The sequence below is a fragment of the Dromaius novaehollandiae genome, chromosome 1 (assembly GCF_036370855.1).
Source record: "Dromaius novaehollandiae isolate bDroNov1 chromosome 1, bDroNov1.hap1, whole genome shotgun sequence".
NCBI lineage: Eukaryota > Metazoa > Chordata > Aves > Casuariiformes > Dromaiidae > Dromaius > Dromaius novaehollandiae.
The window spans coordinates 77,159,120-77,180,485 of record NC_088098.1 but is presented as its reverse complement, the minus strand read 5'-3'; the positions used below and the strand labels follow the sequence as shown (position 1 = coordinate 77,180,485).

The window sequence follows — 21,366 nt, the reverse complement described above, 5'->3', positions numbered from 1 at the left end:
AGACAGGGCCTTTAGTAACGTCGATGCTTTTGTCTTATAATGTACAATTTCAGTGTTGAGGTTAGGGACTCTGGAGTCAATTTCAGATGTGAGGCAGAGTATTAGAAGATGCAGCAAGGACTGGATAGAGCAGAGCATCCAGATATCATCCTAAGGTTTTATTTTACATGCATAAACTGACACAAACAACATCATTGAATAAAACTTATGGGTTAGCAGTTATGTATGGCCTAACGGCATGGTACAGCTGATAAAAACCCATGAAGGTCTAACTAGTGGGTTAGACGTTATGTTAGTGTCAGTGACAACCTTGACCATGTTCACACTTGCAAAAGAAAGTATGGAATTATTGTTGGGAAAACCCTTTGGGAAATATTTGAGTATAATATTGCTTTTTTAAAATTGAAATAAGCTTTGACTAACTTCTCTTAGATATGACATTGGAAAAGACTTTGTGTATGAGGTTTTTTATTTCTTCCAGGAATGGGAGAAGAACTTAAAAGGCAAAATCTTGCATGTTAGATTCACAGATCTCTATTTCACCTATCACTGGGCTGACAATAATTTGATGGGTACTCTACTGCAGGAAAATGTTCATGCGACTTCAGTGCAAAGTTACCTAAAAGAATAATAAGAAATACATGTCAGCGTGTTTGTCAGTCTAACAGAATATACACCATACTAAAATGCTTAAAAATGCAGGACAAAGAAAAGAAAGTTATACACTAAACTTGCATGCCTTTTGTTTCATTTGGTTCTTACAGTATATTAGGAAACTGGCACACACAGATTTACAGGAAAACTGGAGTTGTGCTCAGAATAATGTGATTTCCTGATTTGTTTTTTTTTTTTCTTCCTCCAACTATTCCATATTAGCTCATCAGGGTGGATGTATGATGAAAGCTCTCTACACATGGATGTGAGTGGAGTTCACTATATGACAGATTTGTCATCAAACTAAAATTCAGTACATTTGTTTCTGGTTTAGGAAAGGCTGAAGGGTTTTTCACTGGGAAAAATGGCATTTAGGAGCAGGTGGCCAGAGCAATTAATACAGCATGCAGCAGGCTTCCAAGGGAACCTTGGGGGAAAGAAGCAGTTAGGAGCAAACAGTGTGTAGACAAATTATCTTGTTGGGCTACATACAGCCAACATAAACTGGTCAGTGCGTGCCAGTGCAAGTGAGAGAGAGAATTGGATTTGTGGCCTTTTTTTTCTCTTCTGAGAAGCTGCAGATGGATCTAAAGGAATCACTGAAATTTGTATTTCCTAGAGGAAAAAGTAGATTTAAAAGACTCTTGAAGTTCTTTTAGGATATCTGTGTAGGGGTAGAAATGTCATAAAATGGCAACTGATATCAGGCAACTGATACCCCCCTGATATCAGGGGTTTGTGACAATTCAACTCTTTCCACTTCTGCCAGTGTATTGGGGGGCCCGAGTAAAATCCCAGCTATGTTGGAAGGTATTTCAAGAAGACTAAAAAGAATATTTTCATATAGGAATCTTTCAAAACGACTATTACAAGCGATGGATTTTCCAATTGCAACACATTTCTGAAATTATGCTGCTTGTCTTCAGTCAGGGAAAAATACAAATAATGGTATTCAGAATGAATTTGAAAGTAAAGCTGTTTCAACCTGTAGTGTGGTTGCTTTTTACATGTTTTCTTTCTCTTTATATGCTTATCTTCTGCCAGGTAATTCATGCAGATGATACATGTGTTAAATGAACAGTAATTATAGTATGCTTTTATACAGGATATCGTTATGCTTGTAATTTCCCAAGATAATATACTTTGGACCTTTCTTCAAATAGAAGAATTCTAAACGATTCTATTTAAGTTGAGCTTTTTTTTTTTTTTTTTTTTTTTTTTTTTTTTTGCTAGTACAGCAAGGGGTTTTGCATTTGGACAGAATTATAATATTTCTACTGTTTAGTACATGAAAGCTGGTGTTATTGTATGTTATTCTGTTTAATGCACCTTGCAAACTGTACTAGCATTTCCAGATCATATTAGAGTTTAAATGTATTTCTCTCTTGGGTGGAAAATATGAAAAGGAATGGTAGAAAGCTGATGAAATATACACATGAAAAAATTTAAAATGTGCACAGTGTTGAAGTAATATGTTACAATGTTTAAAATAATATATTATTAATTGTTTTTGATGTGAATATCAGGCGCATATAAATGGAACATACTTGCTTGCAACTGAAAATTGCTAAAATAATTATTAAATTCTATGATGTACTACATACGTATATAAAAATTTTAACTTCTGCATATCTGTAATAAACTTTAAATGTGCAGAAAACATAAGGATAAAAAAGCTATAGATGTACTATAAAGTTCTATAGGTACTACATAAAAATGAAGCAAATTACCATTTCATGTAATGTTTCATGTTTTCGAAGTCTAGTATGCTGGTTTTCACTTTTGTCACTGATAACATCATTTTTATACGCTTGAAATTCTACTTAATGTGCCACCGAAACAAAGATGCATTAATTTAAGAGGTGTCCCGATTGCTGAGTAGAAATGCAGCATGTCATTATTCAAATGGTGAACTACTCTGGCCTACTTATGCATCTTCTTTTAAACTGCCATTTCTAATTTAAATATTAAGATAATTTTAACACTGTATTTGTGTGATATGCATGGGTCTTCTAATCAGAATATTAGGTATACTTAATGTGCTTGTTTGTCTTGTCTTCTAGCAGAAGTATAAGCAGGTAAGCATTCATACATGTTGTAGTGTGCCTTGGAATATGTGATGGGGAAAGCTTTTTCTGTTTTTCTCTTAAAAGGTCCACTTTTATTCTGCTTGTTTACCTGATTAGAATGAACAGTTATTCATGTTTGCTCACCTGAGGACATTGTTTCATGTTCTGGCATTAAGTAGTGGCTTTATTTTTGTATGTTGTTGTATGTTTGTTGTATGTTTGTAATGAACTATGTAATGGAATTGGGTTTAACTCATCAGGATTTGATAAGTGAGACACATTTTATAAGTGAGACAAATCTTGATTCAAGAGTCATGGTGCAGTCAATGAATTAGGCAAAAATTCTTCTGAGAGTACAGTTCAGCTGAAAGTGTACACCTAGTGAACCTTCTCAGTTTGCAAAATATGTGAAAACATGGCTTTCACATAACACTTAATGATAATATGCTGATGATGATGACAATCTCACATGAGGAACTTCTTTGTGAAGTCTAGCATGACTTTGTCAAGCTGCCAAATGGCAAAGTTTTCCTTGCCTTCAACAAGCATATGAGTTACTAGATCAAGCTCACAGTAGGTCTTTATTTCAAAGCCTGTAACTGGTCATTTTTTAAATTTTGTTGGCTGCCATATTGATTATTAAACATGAAACGTCAGGCCTACAGCTGTAAAGTTTGGGGTTTTTTCTGTAACACAAACAGCATATTCTTTTGAAATCCTCTGTGCTACACAGATGACAGGAGAGATGTTCACTAACTACAGTAACCTTTACTTTTGGTGATAGTCTGATCAAGACATGCAAAAAGGTTGTGTGGGGAGGCACATTTGTCCCAGGAGAACAGAGTTACTGCACTTGAGCCCAGGTACCTTGGACAAACCTCTGTTGCATCAACCTGCACATGTGCATTAGTTCTGACAGTTACTACAGTGGTTACTCGGTAAAATGCGTCAGGCTGGTTGGAAACTATTGATATCACTACTTGAGAATGTGTCTTGAGTGAGAGCAATGCAGTTCAGGGGGCTGCAGCACTGCCCAGGTTTCAGTGGTTAATACTTCCAATATTAGATTTCTATTATTGGTGATCCATGCAAGCTTAGAGGAAGTATGTTCTTGTGGTAGAAAAATGAAGATGTCCTTAAAAAAAACAAAACAAAAAACCAAAAAACCCCAGCAAGTTTGCAAATTGAGCTCAAGTGTAACATAGCTTTCTGTACAAATATAGCTGCTTTGGATAGTTGGCATGATATTTCAGTTTTCAGAGATCCAGATAAAACTGTGGAAGAATGCAGCCTCCCTGAACTAGGGAACAAAGGCATCATATTTCCTATGCAATTCTGTTGCTGTTGGAAGCTCTTGCTGAATACCTCAGGCCTAGGTTCTCAGAGGTAAAAATCTCTTGTAGTTGTTGACCTCAGTGGAGGTACATTGATTTATATTGGCTGAGTTGTCCAAAGTTGAAATATGAATGAGATTACTAGATTTTTAACACATTTATTTCATCATAAATACTGTCAGACTTGATTAATTTGAATCAGTTGATGAATAGTAGGGTTTTCCTTTTTTAACAATAAGCGCCAAGACTATCTTATCATATATGATTTACTTACCCAATTTTCAGATTCAGCTGAGCAATTAGAAGACAACTCCATCAATGAATAGAGAGACTGTAAAGTGATATTTTGTTTGTGCTATGAAACCTACAAAAAGACAGATCATATTTGACCAGTTACAGCACATTTGCTTGGTCATTAGGGCTAATCTTCTACATATATTGGTAACAGTATGAAGATTAAGTCACATGTTTAGAGCAAATTCTGAGATCTAAATCTTGAGTATGTTATTTTTAGAGATAAAACATTAATTTTTCTCACTTTTATCTTCTTGCTAATATAGGCACTTTCTTCATATCTCCCCCCCCCCTTTTTTTTTTTGGCAGAAGTTGTAAAATCAAATAATTTAAAGATGGATTTTTCATTCCACTGGACTCAGTGCCTCAGCATAATGTATGGTACCACTTCTTTCTGCATGATGTTTTATCTTGAAGTCTCTCTCCCTTCCTAATTTCCTACTGTATGGACATAGATGTTCTGAGAGAAGGCCAGAGGGCCTGGTGTAGAATCAAGCACACAATGTGACTTAAAGCCTGGCCTGCTTGTAAAACTAGGATACCCGGTAAATTCCTGTATCTTTGTAACAGGTTGTTACTAATGAAAGAGGTAAGAGATTGCTCTGAATGGCACTGATTAAGCAAGTGGCAGGCTGTGCTGTCTGCTTTTTTTGTTAAGTCTTACTTGTACCCTGTCCATCTTCAGCAAGGCTGTTTTATCTATCTGATGCAGCCTACCGTATGCATTACAATGTCCCCTGAGGAAAGAGCTCCTGTCATTCTGGCCTGTAAGATGAGTAGGAGGATAAGGTTGCTGATCCTTGATCTCTGTCCATAGGCAACACAAATGCAAATAAAACCTCTCAAGGTATATGTAAATTTGGTATGTGACAGAAAGAAAGAAAGGAGGAGAAATGCACATTCCAAATGAGAGCAGGGGCCAAGCAATAATGGATCTTTAATGTTTCATCCTAATTGGAACATTTAAGATCAGCCTCTCCCAAAAGCTTGTTCAAACTGGAATTACAGCTGAGATGTGCTTTACCTGTGTTAAGTGACACAGCCTTTGGGGATGGATATGGAGCTTGACTGAAATGCAAGACAGTCAAATACAAGTCCTATTGACTTTCACTAAAAGGTATTCTTGGACTATCTAAACCCCTCTTGAGGAAGAAAAAGACAAATAGAAGTTAAAATGATGGGCATGAGCAAGCAGCTTGCTGAGGTCCTGTGTAGGCTGTAACAAACATTTGTATGCACTTGAATGCTGTAGCAGAGAGGATCTTGTAAGGGAGGGAGCTGCTTACAGGGAACAGCAGCAGTGCTGGAGAGGAGTGGAGATGTCCTTCTATGCCTTAGTCTCACAGGGCTAATGAAGTCTTAAGTTACCTCTGCACAAGGAAGCTGGAGGTGACTGCAGCCTGCGGCAACTAAGAACTTACTTGGCTGGAAGGGAACCCTCTCCAAAAGGACAGAGCTGAAACGTCATACAAAAGACTACTGCTACCAGCATAAAGCCCGTTGGGAGGCTCATGACGCTAGCTGTCGACTTGCAGTGATTGCTGGTGTGGAAGCTGCTGAGCTATCCTATTTCAGATAGCCTTTGCTTGCTCCTTTGCTCACTGCTTCTTTTCATTTTTCTTGGTATGTTCTTGTCTCTTCAGAGGATCTGTATCTGTTGGCCCTCAATTGCGTGTTTAAAACTGCAGTAACTGAGAGGAGGTAGAGTATATTAATTTGTGCACCCTGCCACTAAATGGAGTTGTCACAACAAATCCAGTGCCTGTTGATCATCCAAGGGGAACGGATACTCTGAAAAGGAAGGAGCAAAGATTTTGCTGCCTTGAAACATTTTGGGTGATTTATCAAGGAGCTATGGACCAACAATGGTCCAGGAAAACTGTGGGCATCTTCTGTGAGGGAGAACACCCATTTATCAGTGTTTTCATACTGAAGCTGTGCAAATACTATCCTTCTTTCCAGATCCTCCCTGGCTGCATTGGAGCTTTGCATGGGTGTAGGAGACCACTGAACACAGCTTTATATAAGGTTTAATTTTTGTGTGTGTGTGTGTCTCCAGCTGGCCCTATTGTTAGGCAGACTGTGATGACAACAACGCTTGGCCATGAAAATATGAAAATATTTTCTATCATGCACCAGAGTTAACCTTCCAGCAGGAAAGAGAGAATTTGGCCAATAGGCTGCATTGAAAGATTACACCAGCCTGGTCCCAGATAGCACAGTCTCAGGAAGAATATCCACAGCCCCAGCTTTAAAAGCAGACATCCTGTTTTTGTTTTTCAGAGTTCTGTGGTTTAAAACTGTGGTGTTTAAAGCTCTTTACAGTGTAAGGAAAAAGCAAGAGTTAGAAATTCTGTATGTCAGCATGGTTAAGCAACTGTGGTTGAGTATGCATTTTGTAGCTCACTAAGGTCATGCAAAGGTAAATGTCAGTTGATCTCTTTTAGCAGAAAGCAGCGTAATGCTGCAGTTCAGCAGTCATCACGTCAACTCTCTTGGGAGGAAACCTTTAGAAGGTGAGATCCACATACAATGACTGTCATCAGTGGTAACCGCTGTCAGCTGAACAGCTGTAGTAATAACTCTTTAGTTGGAACAGGCTGCCAGGGAAGTGATAGCTACACCTGTTCCCCACAGGAAAGTGGGGTCTTAATTAGTTTTCATGGGTTGAGAGTGAGACTAACAGTTGCTCTTCTTTGAGGCGCCATCCACAACAGAGTTGCATGATGTTAGGGAACTGTGTTTAACACAATTCTAGCTAAAACAATGCTGTGCAAAAGCTTAGAAAGGATTTCTGCTACAGATTGGTAGCTTTCATGTGACCTAATCCATGTGTAACATGGCTATGCACATGGTTTACTATTTCAGTTTGAATCCTTAAAATGGTGTGTTAGAAGCATAGGTTGAGATCTGAAGGTGGAAGCAACCAGATATCCACTGCCCCCTCCTCCAGTTGTTTTCTATTAAACTCATAGCATCAAAAACAGCTCTTGGGTTGTATGAGAGATCTTATCTGCAAAATGATTAGCAGAACAACTCAGCTTTAGGATGTGGCTATTGCACAATCACAGGAAGTGGGAATTTCTGCTAAAAAAAAAAAAGAAAAAGAAAGAAAAGAAAAGAGAGGAAATGGCTGATTGCTAAAAGCTGTAGAAGAAAACACAGGCCTGAGACATGGGCCACATAATCTTAAGGCCTGCAGTGTAGCACTCTGCTTCAATAGGAGAAACTAAGAGTCTGGGGTGAGGATGATTGAACACTTTGGGCTGTGTCAGGATCTGTGAATCCTGATACAAAAGATCACAAATGGATCTTCTGTGATGAATCCAAGTCTGAGAATTGAGGCATAAGGAAGGCAAAGAACGGACTCTTTTCTGTTTGCATTTGTGCTCACTCCAAGTCGTGAAGAAATTTGTTTCACCCACGGGACTAAAGCACCAAAGCAGCTCCCCGCTTTACCAGAATTGGGGACTGCAGACGCAAGGTGGAAACAGCACTCCTGTTCCCTGGAAAGGAGGACACCACAGTAGTTGCTAATCCACACAACTATAGTCAAAGGAAGATACTTTTGGATTAGTCTTGGCATCTGACTTTTCTCCTTAAAAGCAAATTCAGGAACAATGTTAGGCTATTTTTTTCTAGTGCAAGCAATTTATTTAAGTTTGCAGGTATGAAATATAAGTAGTTTCCTCCATTGCCCGCTACCAAAGACATTTTACATGAAGTGAATGGAAGAAATTATAAAACATAAGCAACTTAAAGCTTCCATCAACAGTCATCAAATAAAATGGTCTGTACGTCCCTTTCTAAGGTATTGGTCAGCACTTGAAAAAAAAGTGTTAAATTCATCTTTCGGCTTTATTTCCATCTTCCAGTTGCTCTATCCATCTGTAGATGGCAGTGGAGGTATTCACCAAGGACTAGGAGTATTTTTGTATTCATCTGCTTTGACTCTGCTTGAAAATCCCAGCAGTCAACAACTCTTGATACAAAGCATAGTGTAAATCTCTTCTGTGTTTTTTTTTTTTTTTTTTTTGGGGGGGGGGGGTTCTGTACAAGCACCGTTTATCTTCTCATTGATATCAAAACTTTCTCATACAGTTATCACTTTCAGTCTCACTAAAGAAACTGTTCACCTAAGCACCAACAAATCTAGTGTATTGAATACCAATAGATCAATTATACTGATCAAGTGTAGAGTAACTGAGTCTACTGAAAGCTCTTATTAACAAAGCTGTTATTGTTGAGTTTGAATGGGACAGGTAGGGTCTCTACTCATGAGCTAAATGCACTGGACTATCTATTGTCCATTTGCACATGTTCATGGATTATTTTAAAATACTGTTGTTCTTAATTTTTGAAAGCATGCTCAGGCACTTGGTGCAATATATAAATATTGCCCATATTGTCATTCAATTAATATAGGTTTTGGAGAAAGCTGGAAAGCAATCCTGCTATGAACAGCTAGTGAAGAGAATGGTATTATAAGAGGTAAAATGACTGAAATGATTGTATAGGTTGGCAAAATGAGAGCAGCAGGGTTAGGCAGAGTGCAAAATATTCTTGAAGATGTTGCAGCTTGCCTACCTTCACAGCATTTATGTTTCGTCCATATTTCTGAAACAAGCATAAAAGGAAGTGAAGGAGAGAGATGAAAAGCTAAGTGGGCAATGTACGGTGTCACCAAAGGAGGACGAAGTGGTTGATATTTGTATCTTGCTTCCATCTATCTCATTCTGATTCTTGACGCTCACTAATCCTCTCTCTCAGGTACATCTAATAAATATAGTACTGATGAAGCTAGTTCTGTGCACTGCGTTCAAGAGCTTTATTAGTTGCTGCAAAGAGAAACTTAGATGAGTGTCTGTCATTTCTACACTGAAAAACGTAAAATAGTGATAAATTCAATGGACAGTAGTAATTGCCGTTGTGGTCCTATGCTTTGCCATTATAAGGCTTTATATTAAGTTACAGGTCTTAGAGCCTCCTTTTTTCAGTATTGTCACCTCTAATTTAAAACTCTTTAAAAGGGATGTTTCAGGATTTATTTCAGCATCAAACTATTTTATTACCACGTAAAAAGAAAGCAAAGATAGCATTAGTATAAACTGATGCTATTATGTAGTAACCTTTTCTAAGAATCTGACACTGCTTGTGTGTGTGTGTTTGGTTGGTTGTTTTTTTTAGTCTGGATGGAGTTTTTCAAAGAATTTCTTTTTCATTCTTAAGTGAAGGCATTTGGCCAGTAGAGGGCACTGCACTATAACACAGTGAGAGACAGAAATTGCAGTTTCAGTTTTCGAAATCTAATTTGTCATTTCATCAAACTTACTTATAAACTTAATTTATAAGTGTCTGAATTTCCTCAGTGTTAAATTGGCAAGTTGCCACCCTGAGGAAAAATGCTAAATGTATTCAAACATCAGATTAATGAGAAACTTAACCAACCCCCAAAGACTCAACTTGGTATTGTGGTTATATGTTCTTTTCTGGAATACAGACTATATTGTAACAGCCCACTGAAGACTGTCAAAATAAAACTAAGTGTGTATATCATGTAAGCTTCTATGCAGCAGATGGTTCAAATCTAATGGAAAAGACCTAAATAAAAGAGCTGAGTTTTTTTGGTAACAGAAGGTCTCACAAAAGTACAACATTTGATATCATTAAATTCTAAAAAATTAACTGATTTTTCTAAGCATTTTATAGAATCTTAGAGTCAAGATAGAATTTTTCATGGACCAGGGTCAGATGACCCAAAGATGTCTGGGTGAGAATATCAGTCTTGTATAAGAAACAGGTTACTAGGAATGTCTCTTTTTTTCAGAGTAAAATACAAGATTCATATGTGTGGCTTTGCTTTACTCAGAAATGATTAATGTAACCTGAAATATATTGTAACAAATATTTATCACAGCAAAGTAGAGTGTGGAAAAAAAGGTAAGTCTGATTTGTTCATCTAATGGTATGTTATTGTAAAAGACGTGGAGCACAAGCTTAGGTAGGCTGCACTAGTTTTTGATATGTGCATGTTTTGTCTGTATGTGTAAGGAAGGTGTGCTAGGAAAGGGAGGCATCATGTTATTAAGGCATTGTTAGGGCTTCATAATACCTTGAGGTTTTCAGTTAGAGACCACATGTACATTTTACTGTGCCCATCAAGCTCCATAACACTTGCCAGTAACAGTAGCTGCATTTCTATGCATCTATGATGAAAGTGTGAAGGATGCAACAGTAGAGTGATTTTCTTTGCTGCGGAACACACTGGGGAACTTTTCTTATCAAAGTGCCATATATGGTACATGTTTCTCTATCTCTCTCTCAAAAAAAAAAAGGAAAAAAAAAAGAAAGCCATCATGATTGCAAGGTATGATTTTGTCTTCTGTGGTGACATAGTAAGAAATAAATGAGTTTTTTTTTTTTACCTTAGTTTTTTGAGTGAGACTGAAGTATATGTATAATATGCATACACATATTCTAGGAACAGGTGCATGTCTATTGCCTTCATTGTAGCCATATCTGTAATGAATATGGAGGGAAAGGAAACGCACAGTGATATGACTTTGGGAGGTCTGCAACTGAGTTGCGCAGGTAGTGCCTGACTCAAGCTAGCTTCATCCGTATGCCGCATCACAGCATGTGTTTTGTATTGACAGCATCCAACAGAAAAAAAAAAATATTTTAGAAATTGCATAAGCCAGGTGTCCTTCTTTCTCCCTTTTGCAGTTGCTCCCTGGGCTGCTCCAGTGATCGGAAGCCAGGCAGCCCACCTATCTCTGAGATGGGGGGGAAAAGAGCGCAGAAAAGTTTGAAGGCGTGAGGAGACCATTTGTTTTACTGCGAGTTCCAGTTGTGGCAGTAAAGGGAAGGGCTGGAACAAAAAGAATTAACAGTCTTCCTAAGGTGGGGGTTACAAATTTTAACTCATTAATACTTGAGCGTTGTGTTGACAGCACATGCTTGCAAGGCAGAGCCCTGCACTTTAGTTGAAAGAATGGCTTTTCGCCTCCAGAGCCTACTTTCTTAAGAAGTGATGTTGGCTGCCTGATATTATGCTCCTCCTAAAGGCACTAATTTGGGGGCACTACCAGCTGGAGAAAGATACACAGACTGGAAGTGAAAGTTCAGGGAGCTCAGTGTTGGTTAAGGGGAGGGTTGTGATGAATAGATTAGAGGAAGAAAAGAGGTAGGAGAGAAAATTTTGTTGCAGATGTGGAGAACAGCTGTATAACTAGAGAATGCTACTTATGAGTGTTTTCTTCTGGATTTTATAATTGATTAACAGTGTCATGAAAATAAATTTGAAATAGAAGACTTTAAAAATAACTGGTAATGTGATTTATTGATCATAAATTAAGACAAAATAATTTGGACATGTTTTTTCCTAGTGGAGTCTGAGTCAAAAAAAAAAAAAAAAAAATCAGAGTTTCTTATTTTTTTTCCTACCCAGAAAATAGAATATCCATTTACCCTAGGATGAAAGAATGAAGATTTTTGCTGTGTGTTAAGTGTTAATTTGATGTTTATCAATGGGTGTTTTAATCTTGTCTTATTTGCTAATCTCAACACAAGCCTTATTCTGGAAATACTAGTAAAGCCTTTTTTCCATATCGAAATATAACTATCCATTTCAGTCTGGTGGCTTTTATAGACTATGGTACTACAAAATAGTAGACAACAGAATTAGATGTATGGCTAGAGAAAACTACATTGGAATTCAGATAACATGATTGAATTATCAAAGCTTCTTTTGTTATATGGGGTAGAGTTAACGCTATGGATCATTTATGACAGTTCAAAAACGTCTCTCATAAATACTTGAATTATTTATCTTTCAAAATCACTTACGGAATTTCTTAGATTTCAAAGAAAAGTACTACAAGGAAAAGTAAGTTTTTAGCATGTTTCTCTTTTGGAATCCAAGGAAAAAAATACTGTATGCATCCTCATTCCATTATGCATCTAAAAACAATAATTTGATTCCTCAAGTGAACACTGAGACCACTGATTATTCAGCTACAATAAAAGTACAATGTGTATTCATCTTCTGCATGTTGTAGATCTTTCAGCATATTCAAATTTAGATATTTTGTAATGAGCAATCATCTCCATCTAAGAAAATTATCTTACTGTAACTTAAAGTATTAATTTGGGATCTGAAACAGGAATATGAATTTGTTTCATATCTGCTATGGCTAATTTAATTCTTGGGTAACTCCATTTCGATTGAAAGCATGTGTTCTAGGCCCACTGTTTCACTTTTTTCTAAAGGAATTTCATACTTTGTTTTCATGTCAGATGATGTTTTGTGCAATGATTTATACCAATAACCAAAGGCTTATTGCCAAATCAACATATGGTTTAGGTTAAATATTGGTTACCTTTACTTCTGTACCTGCAGTGTTGCAACCAACATTCTGCATTATAACCCATGTTCAGCGTATACCTGTGTTTGACCCTATGAATAGGGCTGATACGTAAAAGCTGATAGATAAAATTGGTGCTTTGGTCATTTGACTGCTGTTTTAACTAAGCACTTGGAAACTTTATTTTAGTAAGTTGCTTTAAGAAAATTCACGTGGTGGAAATTCTTTAAAAAACAGCAGCTCCTCATGGATGTCTTGGGTCTAACACTTTCACAACTGCACATTTAACATATTTAATTTTTATAGATAAAACTCGATTAACTCAAAGTGGGACTATGAAAGTTGCTTTTCAGGTTGGATACACTGAAATAGATGCCAGACAAATACCAGTGCCAGTTGCCTGTCTGTTTTTTCTTTTATCACACTGTGATTTGGAACAGCAATTACACACTCTCCTTTGCTTTAGGTTAAACCCCCTTTCTCTAGGGCTGTTTTTCCCCATCACCCAACAATGCTGTTAGATCTTATCAGTATGTTCTCCAAAAACTTTGCCCTAATTGCTTAGCTGTTTGTTTGTATTGCTAAGACAATTTATCTCTGGTCTCTGGGTCAAAATGAATGTATCAGACCATTACAGTACAGAAAGCTTAGTATGTGGGCACTGAAGCTTACAGTCATTGCACGCTATATTGAGTTCTGTTCCTCTCATTTCACATGGCTGTTTTGCTTCCAGCATGCTGTAATGGCATTTTTCATAAGTTACTGATACTTATCTCCTCTGGTTTACGTTAGTTAGAATGCCTACACCCAAAGACTAGCAAGAATAGATAATCTTGATGGCCTTTTTTATTTAGTCAGCTGTCTGCAGTATATGTGGTGCTCATTAGTAGTAAAATATTGATGGCAAACTCTGATGTTCACAAACTAAGCTCATAGAGCTAATAAAGCTGTTCTTATACTGATTTCTCTTTCTGCAGCAGTTGTTACCGAAGGAAATCCTCCTGTGAGTTCTGTGACTTGTCCCTGTAGTAGCTCAGATTCAATAGTACAATGTAATTGTTGTTTGTTTTCTTGGGTGCAACTTTCCTTTAGGTTTCCACACGTTACTTCGCTCACTTAGCTATTCTACATTATTTTAAAAAGTTACTTCTGAACTTAGTCCCTAGAAATGCATGAAACTTGCAGCATCCTGCAGGCATTTCAGATAAGCACAACATGAACTCTTCCCATATTTAGTTCTTTTACTCTTTCTAGGCTGTGACTGCAGTAAATTGTAGGCATCATTTCAGAACTTCATTACTTGTGAAAGTTCACAATACTTTCCAGTTTTAACAAAAGACTTTTTTTTCTTTTTTAATGTAGGGGCAGTTTCGATTTGTGTGTTTAATCTTTTATGTCTAATTTCTAGAGTGGACGGCTTCCACTAATCTCATGATACACACCTGCCAAGATAGCTGCCTCTGTTTAAATTTTGATTTAGAAAATGAGGCTCTTAGTGTGAAGTAAACAAGCACTGAGAAAAGAGTACTTGCTAGCCAAGAACCTGCTATGATACCTCTAGGGTTTTGGCCTCAAGACCTTCTTTTGGCCCCTTCTCGTGGGTAAACCCACCGTCAGCTCTAGATAAAATAGGGTATGCCCTATCTAGCAAATTACCTCTCAGTGACTACTTTAGAGCCTGCTCTGGCTTCCCTCATCTCCCTTTCCCATCCTTAGCTACCTCAGTCCCTCACTGATCCCTCCAGATTATCTTCTTCCTCATGGGGTGGGAGTAGTGTGTGTGCGTATGTCTGGTGAAAGCTCCAGGCAAAAAAATTCAGTTTTGCTTGTGCTACTGAGAAAGGCTTGATTGACCTGTGTCTTCTGCATAAATGGTCACTCATCTGAGCTTCATGTGTCGCTTTAATTGGTCAAGTGTCTGAGTTTACACATCCTCGGAGGGTTTTGACCTTTTCCCAGGAAGCATCTGAAAAGCTGAGGGAAAATCAAAAGCCTTCATCCTCTGTTATCCACTTCCACATCACATGTTATCCACTTCCTCATCACCATCATGGCAGGTCGCTGATGTACATATATAATCGATAAGCCAGGATGCTGGGGGTACTGCTATTCCCTTCAGATTCACTCATTCACTGCAGTGGTCAGGCAGCCTAGTATTTAGTTGAATAAATGTGGGTTTAGGAACATAATTGTGTAGATTGGTATTGGATTTCTGTGCAATGGATTCTATGACTGTCTTACTGAGGTCTTTCTTTAATATTATGTTACACCTTTTGAGATTTCTTTGCTGTTTGTTTGCCTAGTCATGAAAGCTCTTAACCAACCTGCATGCTTGAACTCCTGCATATTTACTTGGAGTCTAAATTTAATTTTATCACTCATGCATAGTATTCAAACCTTAAAATTAAGTTAGAACTAGCCTCCTGCTTGCTTTACAAGTCTGTGTGTGTGATGAGTAAGCACACTGTGGGTGGCCTAGGGTAAAATAAAATTTAAGTGCTTGTTCACGAGGGCAACTTTCTTCACGTTCAATAGATAAACACCTCGCCATGGTTTAGCAGACTTTACTAGCCGGTTTATTTGACATGAGAAACATATTCCAACAGATGAATGTAAAACTTTTTAAAAATTTTTTTTGGGTATTTTCATAGGCATTATTGGAAAGTTTTCTGAGTCGTCCAGTGCTCATGACTTATCTTACAAGAGACTTTTGCCACCATGTATAGCTCAGACCTCTAACTATATTGAAAGCAACAAAATCAAAACATATGCCCTACCTTTACCCATTCAGTCTTTACCTCAGATAAATATTACACAATAGAACAATAGCAATTAAGCAAACAACCCTCAGCTTCAGAATAGTATGAGAGAGTCCTCCACTTCTTGAATTGTACCTTTTTGAGCTTCAGTAACATACATTTCTAAGCTCTCTGTTTATTTCAGCAGATAAATTGTGATGTTTTAGTGCATGAGATAATACAGGACTGGAGCTGTGACCAAGGTTATTTAATCTTATCTTTAGCTGTTCCTTGTTCACTAAGTTCTTATCTCTTTCACAAATAGAAGAGGCATGAGCTCATTATATAATTTGCTATTCAAGACATCACCATTCCCCTCACTTGTCTGAAATGACTTTTCCCTTTCTAGCACTGGCTGAGAAAGGTTAACATAAGTACAAAAGTTTGGCAACAGTTGTACTGTTATAATGCCTTGGGCATTTTGAGGGATTTCTGCTTGTTCATTAATTTCAATATCTTTTTTCTTGTTTGGCAACACAGAAATATCACAGGGTTATCTGACAATTCACGTGACTTGCTTAATCCATCCTTATTTCAGAAATATCCCCAGTAGTAGTAGCCACAGATACTTTACGTCTTTTAAAATGCCTCAGTTTATCCAAGACAAAATAAGAAACAGTGAGTGAAGCATTTTAATTTCAAGGCCCTTTGATTTACTTAATACTGATTTTAATAATCGAAATAGAGCTGGCCTGTCTTGGGTTAGCAATCAGCCGTGCCCCAGCAGGTGGACTCTGCTGCTGACACTGGGAGTCAGGGGGAATCTGAGGAGCTCCTTGACACAAGATGCTAGATGGGCCTTGGAGCTCATTCTCAGGGCACGATGGGAGAAGGCATCCATGCAGGCTGTAGGCTCAAGTTATTGAACAAGTTGTAAATCATGGTCTTTACACACTAGCTTGTGCTGAGCAACTGTGAGCTGCAGTCTATTTAGCTAGCTGGTCCCAGTCACTATGTAGGCAGGCTCCTAACTTCAGGAAGGTCTTGCTGTGCTTGGGACTAGTGCAGAACAACCTGTGGGGAGACACCTTTGATACAAATGCAGCCCACAAGTCCAGATCAGAGAAGGGCAACAGCTGTACTGGGTCATGTAGTTACTCCTTCGACATTATTAGAATATATAAATTTCATAATCTTCAATAATACTGTGAGACTTGTGAGCATATAATATATTTTTCTATCAGGAAGATATCCTGATAGTCAACGTTAATTTTCCCTGTCTTAAAATCAGTCTGTTACTTATCAATAAGAAACTGACAGACCTTATCTTCATTCCCTTGAAATGATTATGGATGTATAAACACAGGGCTTGTTCATTGCTTAGCCAAGTAATACTTACCATGTTTGTTGTAAAGTTCCATCAACTTACATTTTCTGCATATACTATTTCACTCCCCCCCTCCCCACCTTGGCATGTGCCACTTTGCATAAGACCTATGAAGCAAAGTGGAAGGGAATTTCTTTAAGAGTAAAGGTCTATAAAAATTTCTATGGTACTAATCATTGCCATAGGACACTTGGAATTTTATTTTTAACTTAACTGTCTGCAAAAAAATGTTTGACATGTAGAGCAAGGATAAATTTTGACTAAAGGAATTATTAGTTTGAGACAACAGGATGAGAAAACTCTGAGTGGCCTAAGAACTTGCTACAAAATTAAAGTTTTTCTACTTCTCTGTCTGTAGGTCAAAGTCAAGATAATTTCTAAACACTGATGTGTTAAGTTTTGGGGGACTTAAGGTTATAAGGCTAAATGTTTGTGGTTTTACTTAGACTTATACCTGCATACCAAAATGTTTTATTATTATAAAGACAAGGTATGAACATTATCTTAAGGAAGGTTCTTGTTTATGTTTATCTGTTCTTAATCAGTAGCACTTATTTAACACTGTACTTTTCTGGCGTGAAAAAGCTTTTATTGCCCAACTGCTAGAGGGAATGATGCTTTCCAAAGCAAAATTGCTGGAAGTATGCTTGTAATGTTGTACTGTAAGTATTTTAGGGGCAGTAGTAAATGATGCTAGTGATGTGTCTTCTTTGGGGGGAAAACATGCTCTAATGTGTTGGTAAAAGTCCAAATGAATTATGGTAGAAGGGTAGAAGTTTGATGATTTTCCAATAAAAATGAGATGTGAACTTTGTGAACTAAAGGAACATATGGCCACCTGACTGAAGATTTCACTCTGTTTTTTCTTGTGCTTTTCTTGTTTTCTATCCCAAGGTTAATGCTACATGGGCATCCCCTATTTTTGCTTAGTTCTGAAAGTTCCTATAGAAATATATTTGCATAATTAAAAGCTCTGTCACTGGGCAGTTCAGTCTCTGCTTCATTTTATCCATTCATAAAAGTACATAGACTATGTACCTCCTAGAATTGTAGTGAGGTTTCTCAAATTACTCCAAAATAGTTTGAGTTTTTCAGATGAAAAATAACGTTTGATTTTTTTTGATCACTAGATAATGCTTCAGGAAAATGTAAGCAGGCATATTTTTACTGATCATATATGGTCATTTATCTGTGTGAAGATGACTTTTTTTCATTGCAAAGGAAGATTGAATACAATGAGCTGTTTTATGCATTAGAGCAGAAGCTTGTTCTTGCTCTGGATTTTTTTAACGGGGATAACTTTTGAAATAAAACATAGGCTGGTGTGGGTTCTAAACACTTTTTAATATTGATACTTTCTTTTTAGAATTGAATTGAGAAACATGATAGGAGAGGACTAAAATGGAGATAGAGAAGGGGAATAAAATGAGCTGTTAAAAATCAGCCATTTAATAACTAGTAAAAAAAAATTTTTGCAAAACTTCTATGCTGCTTCAATAAATGAAAGGATTAGGCAGTACAACTACAGTTGAATTATATCAGAGAAAAATCAAAGATAGTACACTTTTGATAATCTCAAACCACAGGTGTGCTGACATTTGATTTTTGAACTCACATAGGTTTCCTACAGAATTCACATGAGAAGGATGAATCAGAAGCAGCTTTTCTCTGTCCTTTTTATCCTTCAGAAGTATTTTTTGGAGGTCTTTCCAGGTCTAGTTATGTGGAAGTATAAATACTATATATGTGTGTGTATATGTGTGTTTGTGTGTGGAGAGAGGTATGAGGTGTGCACGTGAGAATGTATTTGTGTGTGTGTATATATATAGAGAGAGAGGTGTGTGTGTATATATTTATATATATCTTGTGAGTTTAATTTTCATTTGGAGCAATAAGCTTCTCTGCCTCATTTTGTGGCTGTAAAATCCCTGGTGTGTATGCAAGGAAGGGGGCAATAGGGGATGAAGAGTTGGGAGAGGTGGGAGAAGAGACCTGCTCTTTTTGACCATAGTGTTTTTAAACGGGCTGAAATCAGCCACAGAATCATATCACTCAATTAGGCAGACCTCCTCATACGTCCCACTGCAAATCAACGTCTTCATCAAACAACTTGTCTGCATCCTCTCCAGGCGGTTTCTTGCTCTTACAAAGAACATTCCTGCTTTTTTTTCCCCACTAACTGCTCCCTTTTTAGGCCAGAAATTGAAACAAACCCCAAACCCTTGGTGAAAGCTGCAAAAGCACCGTAGAAGAGGCTAAGAATATACAAAGAGAAAAAAAATCCTACGTTGATGTGGGACAGTTCCTTACTGTGAATGTAATGAAGACAGATTTTTTCCATGTGGGCTTGCAAGGTTCATGGAGCTCTTCTTTTTAACTTCAAATTTAAAAACTCTTGACCCTCTTGTATTTCACTTTACATATGGGCACTTTAACAGTATGGCCAGCCTTTTATTTGCCCAGGTCTGTAGCTGAACCAGGTCAGAATACACTGATTAATAAATTCTACTGAGATGACCTACAAAAGCTTGTGAAATTCAGGATGATATGATTTCCCATTCCTTAATTCCAAAGTTCTGTTTAAGGACAGTAGTCATGAAACTAAGCAGTTGCCTATGAAGGATGTACCCCCAAATATCTCATTGTATTTGCACTTAAACATCAGCAGATTTCTGTACAGTGCATGCTTTAAGAGAAATAATCTATTTATATCTATTGAGGGAGGCAAAAGACTAAATAAATCCATTCAGCTAGTGCCCTGAGTCAGATAGATCTGCATTAAAGAATGATGAGACCATTTTATAACAGTCCATTCACTTCCTACATGGCTTAACATGAAGTTTTGCTTCACCATGACTTTTTGGGGTCTTAAAGGCCCACCATGTTTTTTTTTTTTCTTTAATCTTAAAAGGCCCAGGTACTTCCACACTTCTTCACAGACCATGTAGACTTGTTACCTGGCCCTAGCTGTTAATACTTGCATTGTGTCAGCTGCTACTCACCATGATAGAGGCTGCACTATAACAGACGTTCACTGTAAGGGTGCTGGTGATTTCAAGACTGGAAGAGGGAGTCATTAGCCTTATAGAAAACAAGTGTTTTTAAAGGTCAAGCTGTATCTCTCCCAAACTCTTATTTTCTTCCTGCACTCCCTACCATATCTCAGCAATAGTAGGCTCTCCAGGCCTACCTATGGCTCTCTCCAGTGATGAAGGACGTAGCAATTTTTTGATGTCAGGCATCATATTGTGGTGTATATGATCTATGTGGTGACAGAGGAAAAGGGTGCCTGTTTACTGATTGTATCGTGCACTTCCCCACATGTGCAGATAGTTGTCACGCAGTTGTGTCAATAAATAGTGTCAGGCTTTGTTGTTTTTCCTTCTGATTTTGATCTGCTTGCATGTATGTACATAGACACCTCTTACATTTTGAAAACTGAATACAATGCTCTGGTTGGAGGGCTGTTTCCTGTATTATGAGTGCACTATATATAACTTGCTGTGTTTGTTCCAAATTCTATACTGTGAGTGGGCACATAGACCTCCTTCTCTGAGCTTCTATAAAAGTTCTTAGGCTGAAAATATAGATGAAAAATGACAGGAAAATAGTGTCCCATGTTTCAAGTTCAAAGCATGTGCAGATTAAGTATTAGTGTTTTGAGGAAAAAAAACAAAACCAAAAACCTTGTGAATAACAGAATACACCTTGCTAAATTAGTTTGGTGTTTTGAACTAAAGCAGAGTGATTCCTGGCTTCAGTAGCAGTTTACAAATTTTGCAGCATAAGCTTGTAGATGATTCATAAGGAAAGAGTCAACAAGAACATATTTTGCTTAATTATGTGAATTAAATTATGCAACAGCAAATCCTTTTTGTACTAAAAGTAGATATGTCTGAACAAATGTAATGGGAAATTACATATTATCATCTTTTTGTTGTTAAACAAGTACACAAGTAAGCAAGTAAACAAGTACGCACTTTGCAGATGCGATTGCCTTGAATATGGTGATAAAACTATGCATTTCTTCAATATTTCACTACTGCTCTCTCTACAAGACAACACTTTGTTCTTCCTTTCCTTCCGCTATTCACTCTGATCTCAAAATACAGGACGGCTTGCAGCCGAACAGCCACAAGAACTGCAACTCAGTAAAGCTGTAGTCACTGCATCCCCATTATATACACGTTCAGTGAAACATCTGAAATAGCTGCTTCTCCATGTATTGTAACGTGTAATACAGAACAGAGCAAGAGTGTTACTGGGAGACTGCAGGAAGAGTAAGCTATTTCTTCCCAAGGAGAAACACACATCCACTTCAAGATTAGGTTTGGAATATTCTGCAAAGCACACTGCAGTCCCAGTTAGAATAACTGTGCGAGGAGTGGCTATGGGAGGCTGGAGTTCATGAACTTAAATGCTTCCAGCTCGCTCGGTGTAAGAGGCCTGGAATGTGGTGATATCATGGGTGACTTTGCCAAGTGACCTACAGAAGTAACTTTTTGTTGTTTGATGAATACAGTT

The 21,366-nt window shown here is 37.5% G+C and overlaps 1 protein-coding gene across 1 annotated transcript in view; it reads left to right on the top strand.

Moving 5' to 3' along the window:
- The window catches only part of LOC112984511 (potassium voltage-gated channel subfamily KQT member 1-like), a 498,975-nt gene that overhangs the window by 100,550 nt on the left and 377,059 nt on the right, over positions 1 to 21,366 (top strand). Inside the window, exon 12 of the mRNA XM_064517311.1 lies at positions 2,721 to 2,732. Within this exon, the coding sequence (XP_064373381.1) occupies positions 2,721 to 2,732 (12 nt within the window). The remainder of the gene's footprint in view (positions 1 to 2,720; positions 2,733 to 21,366) is intronic.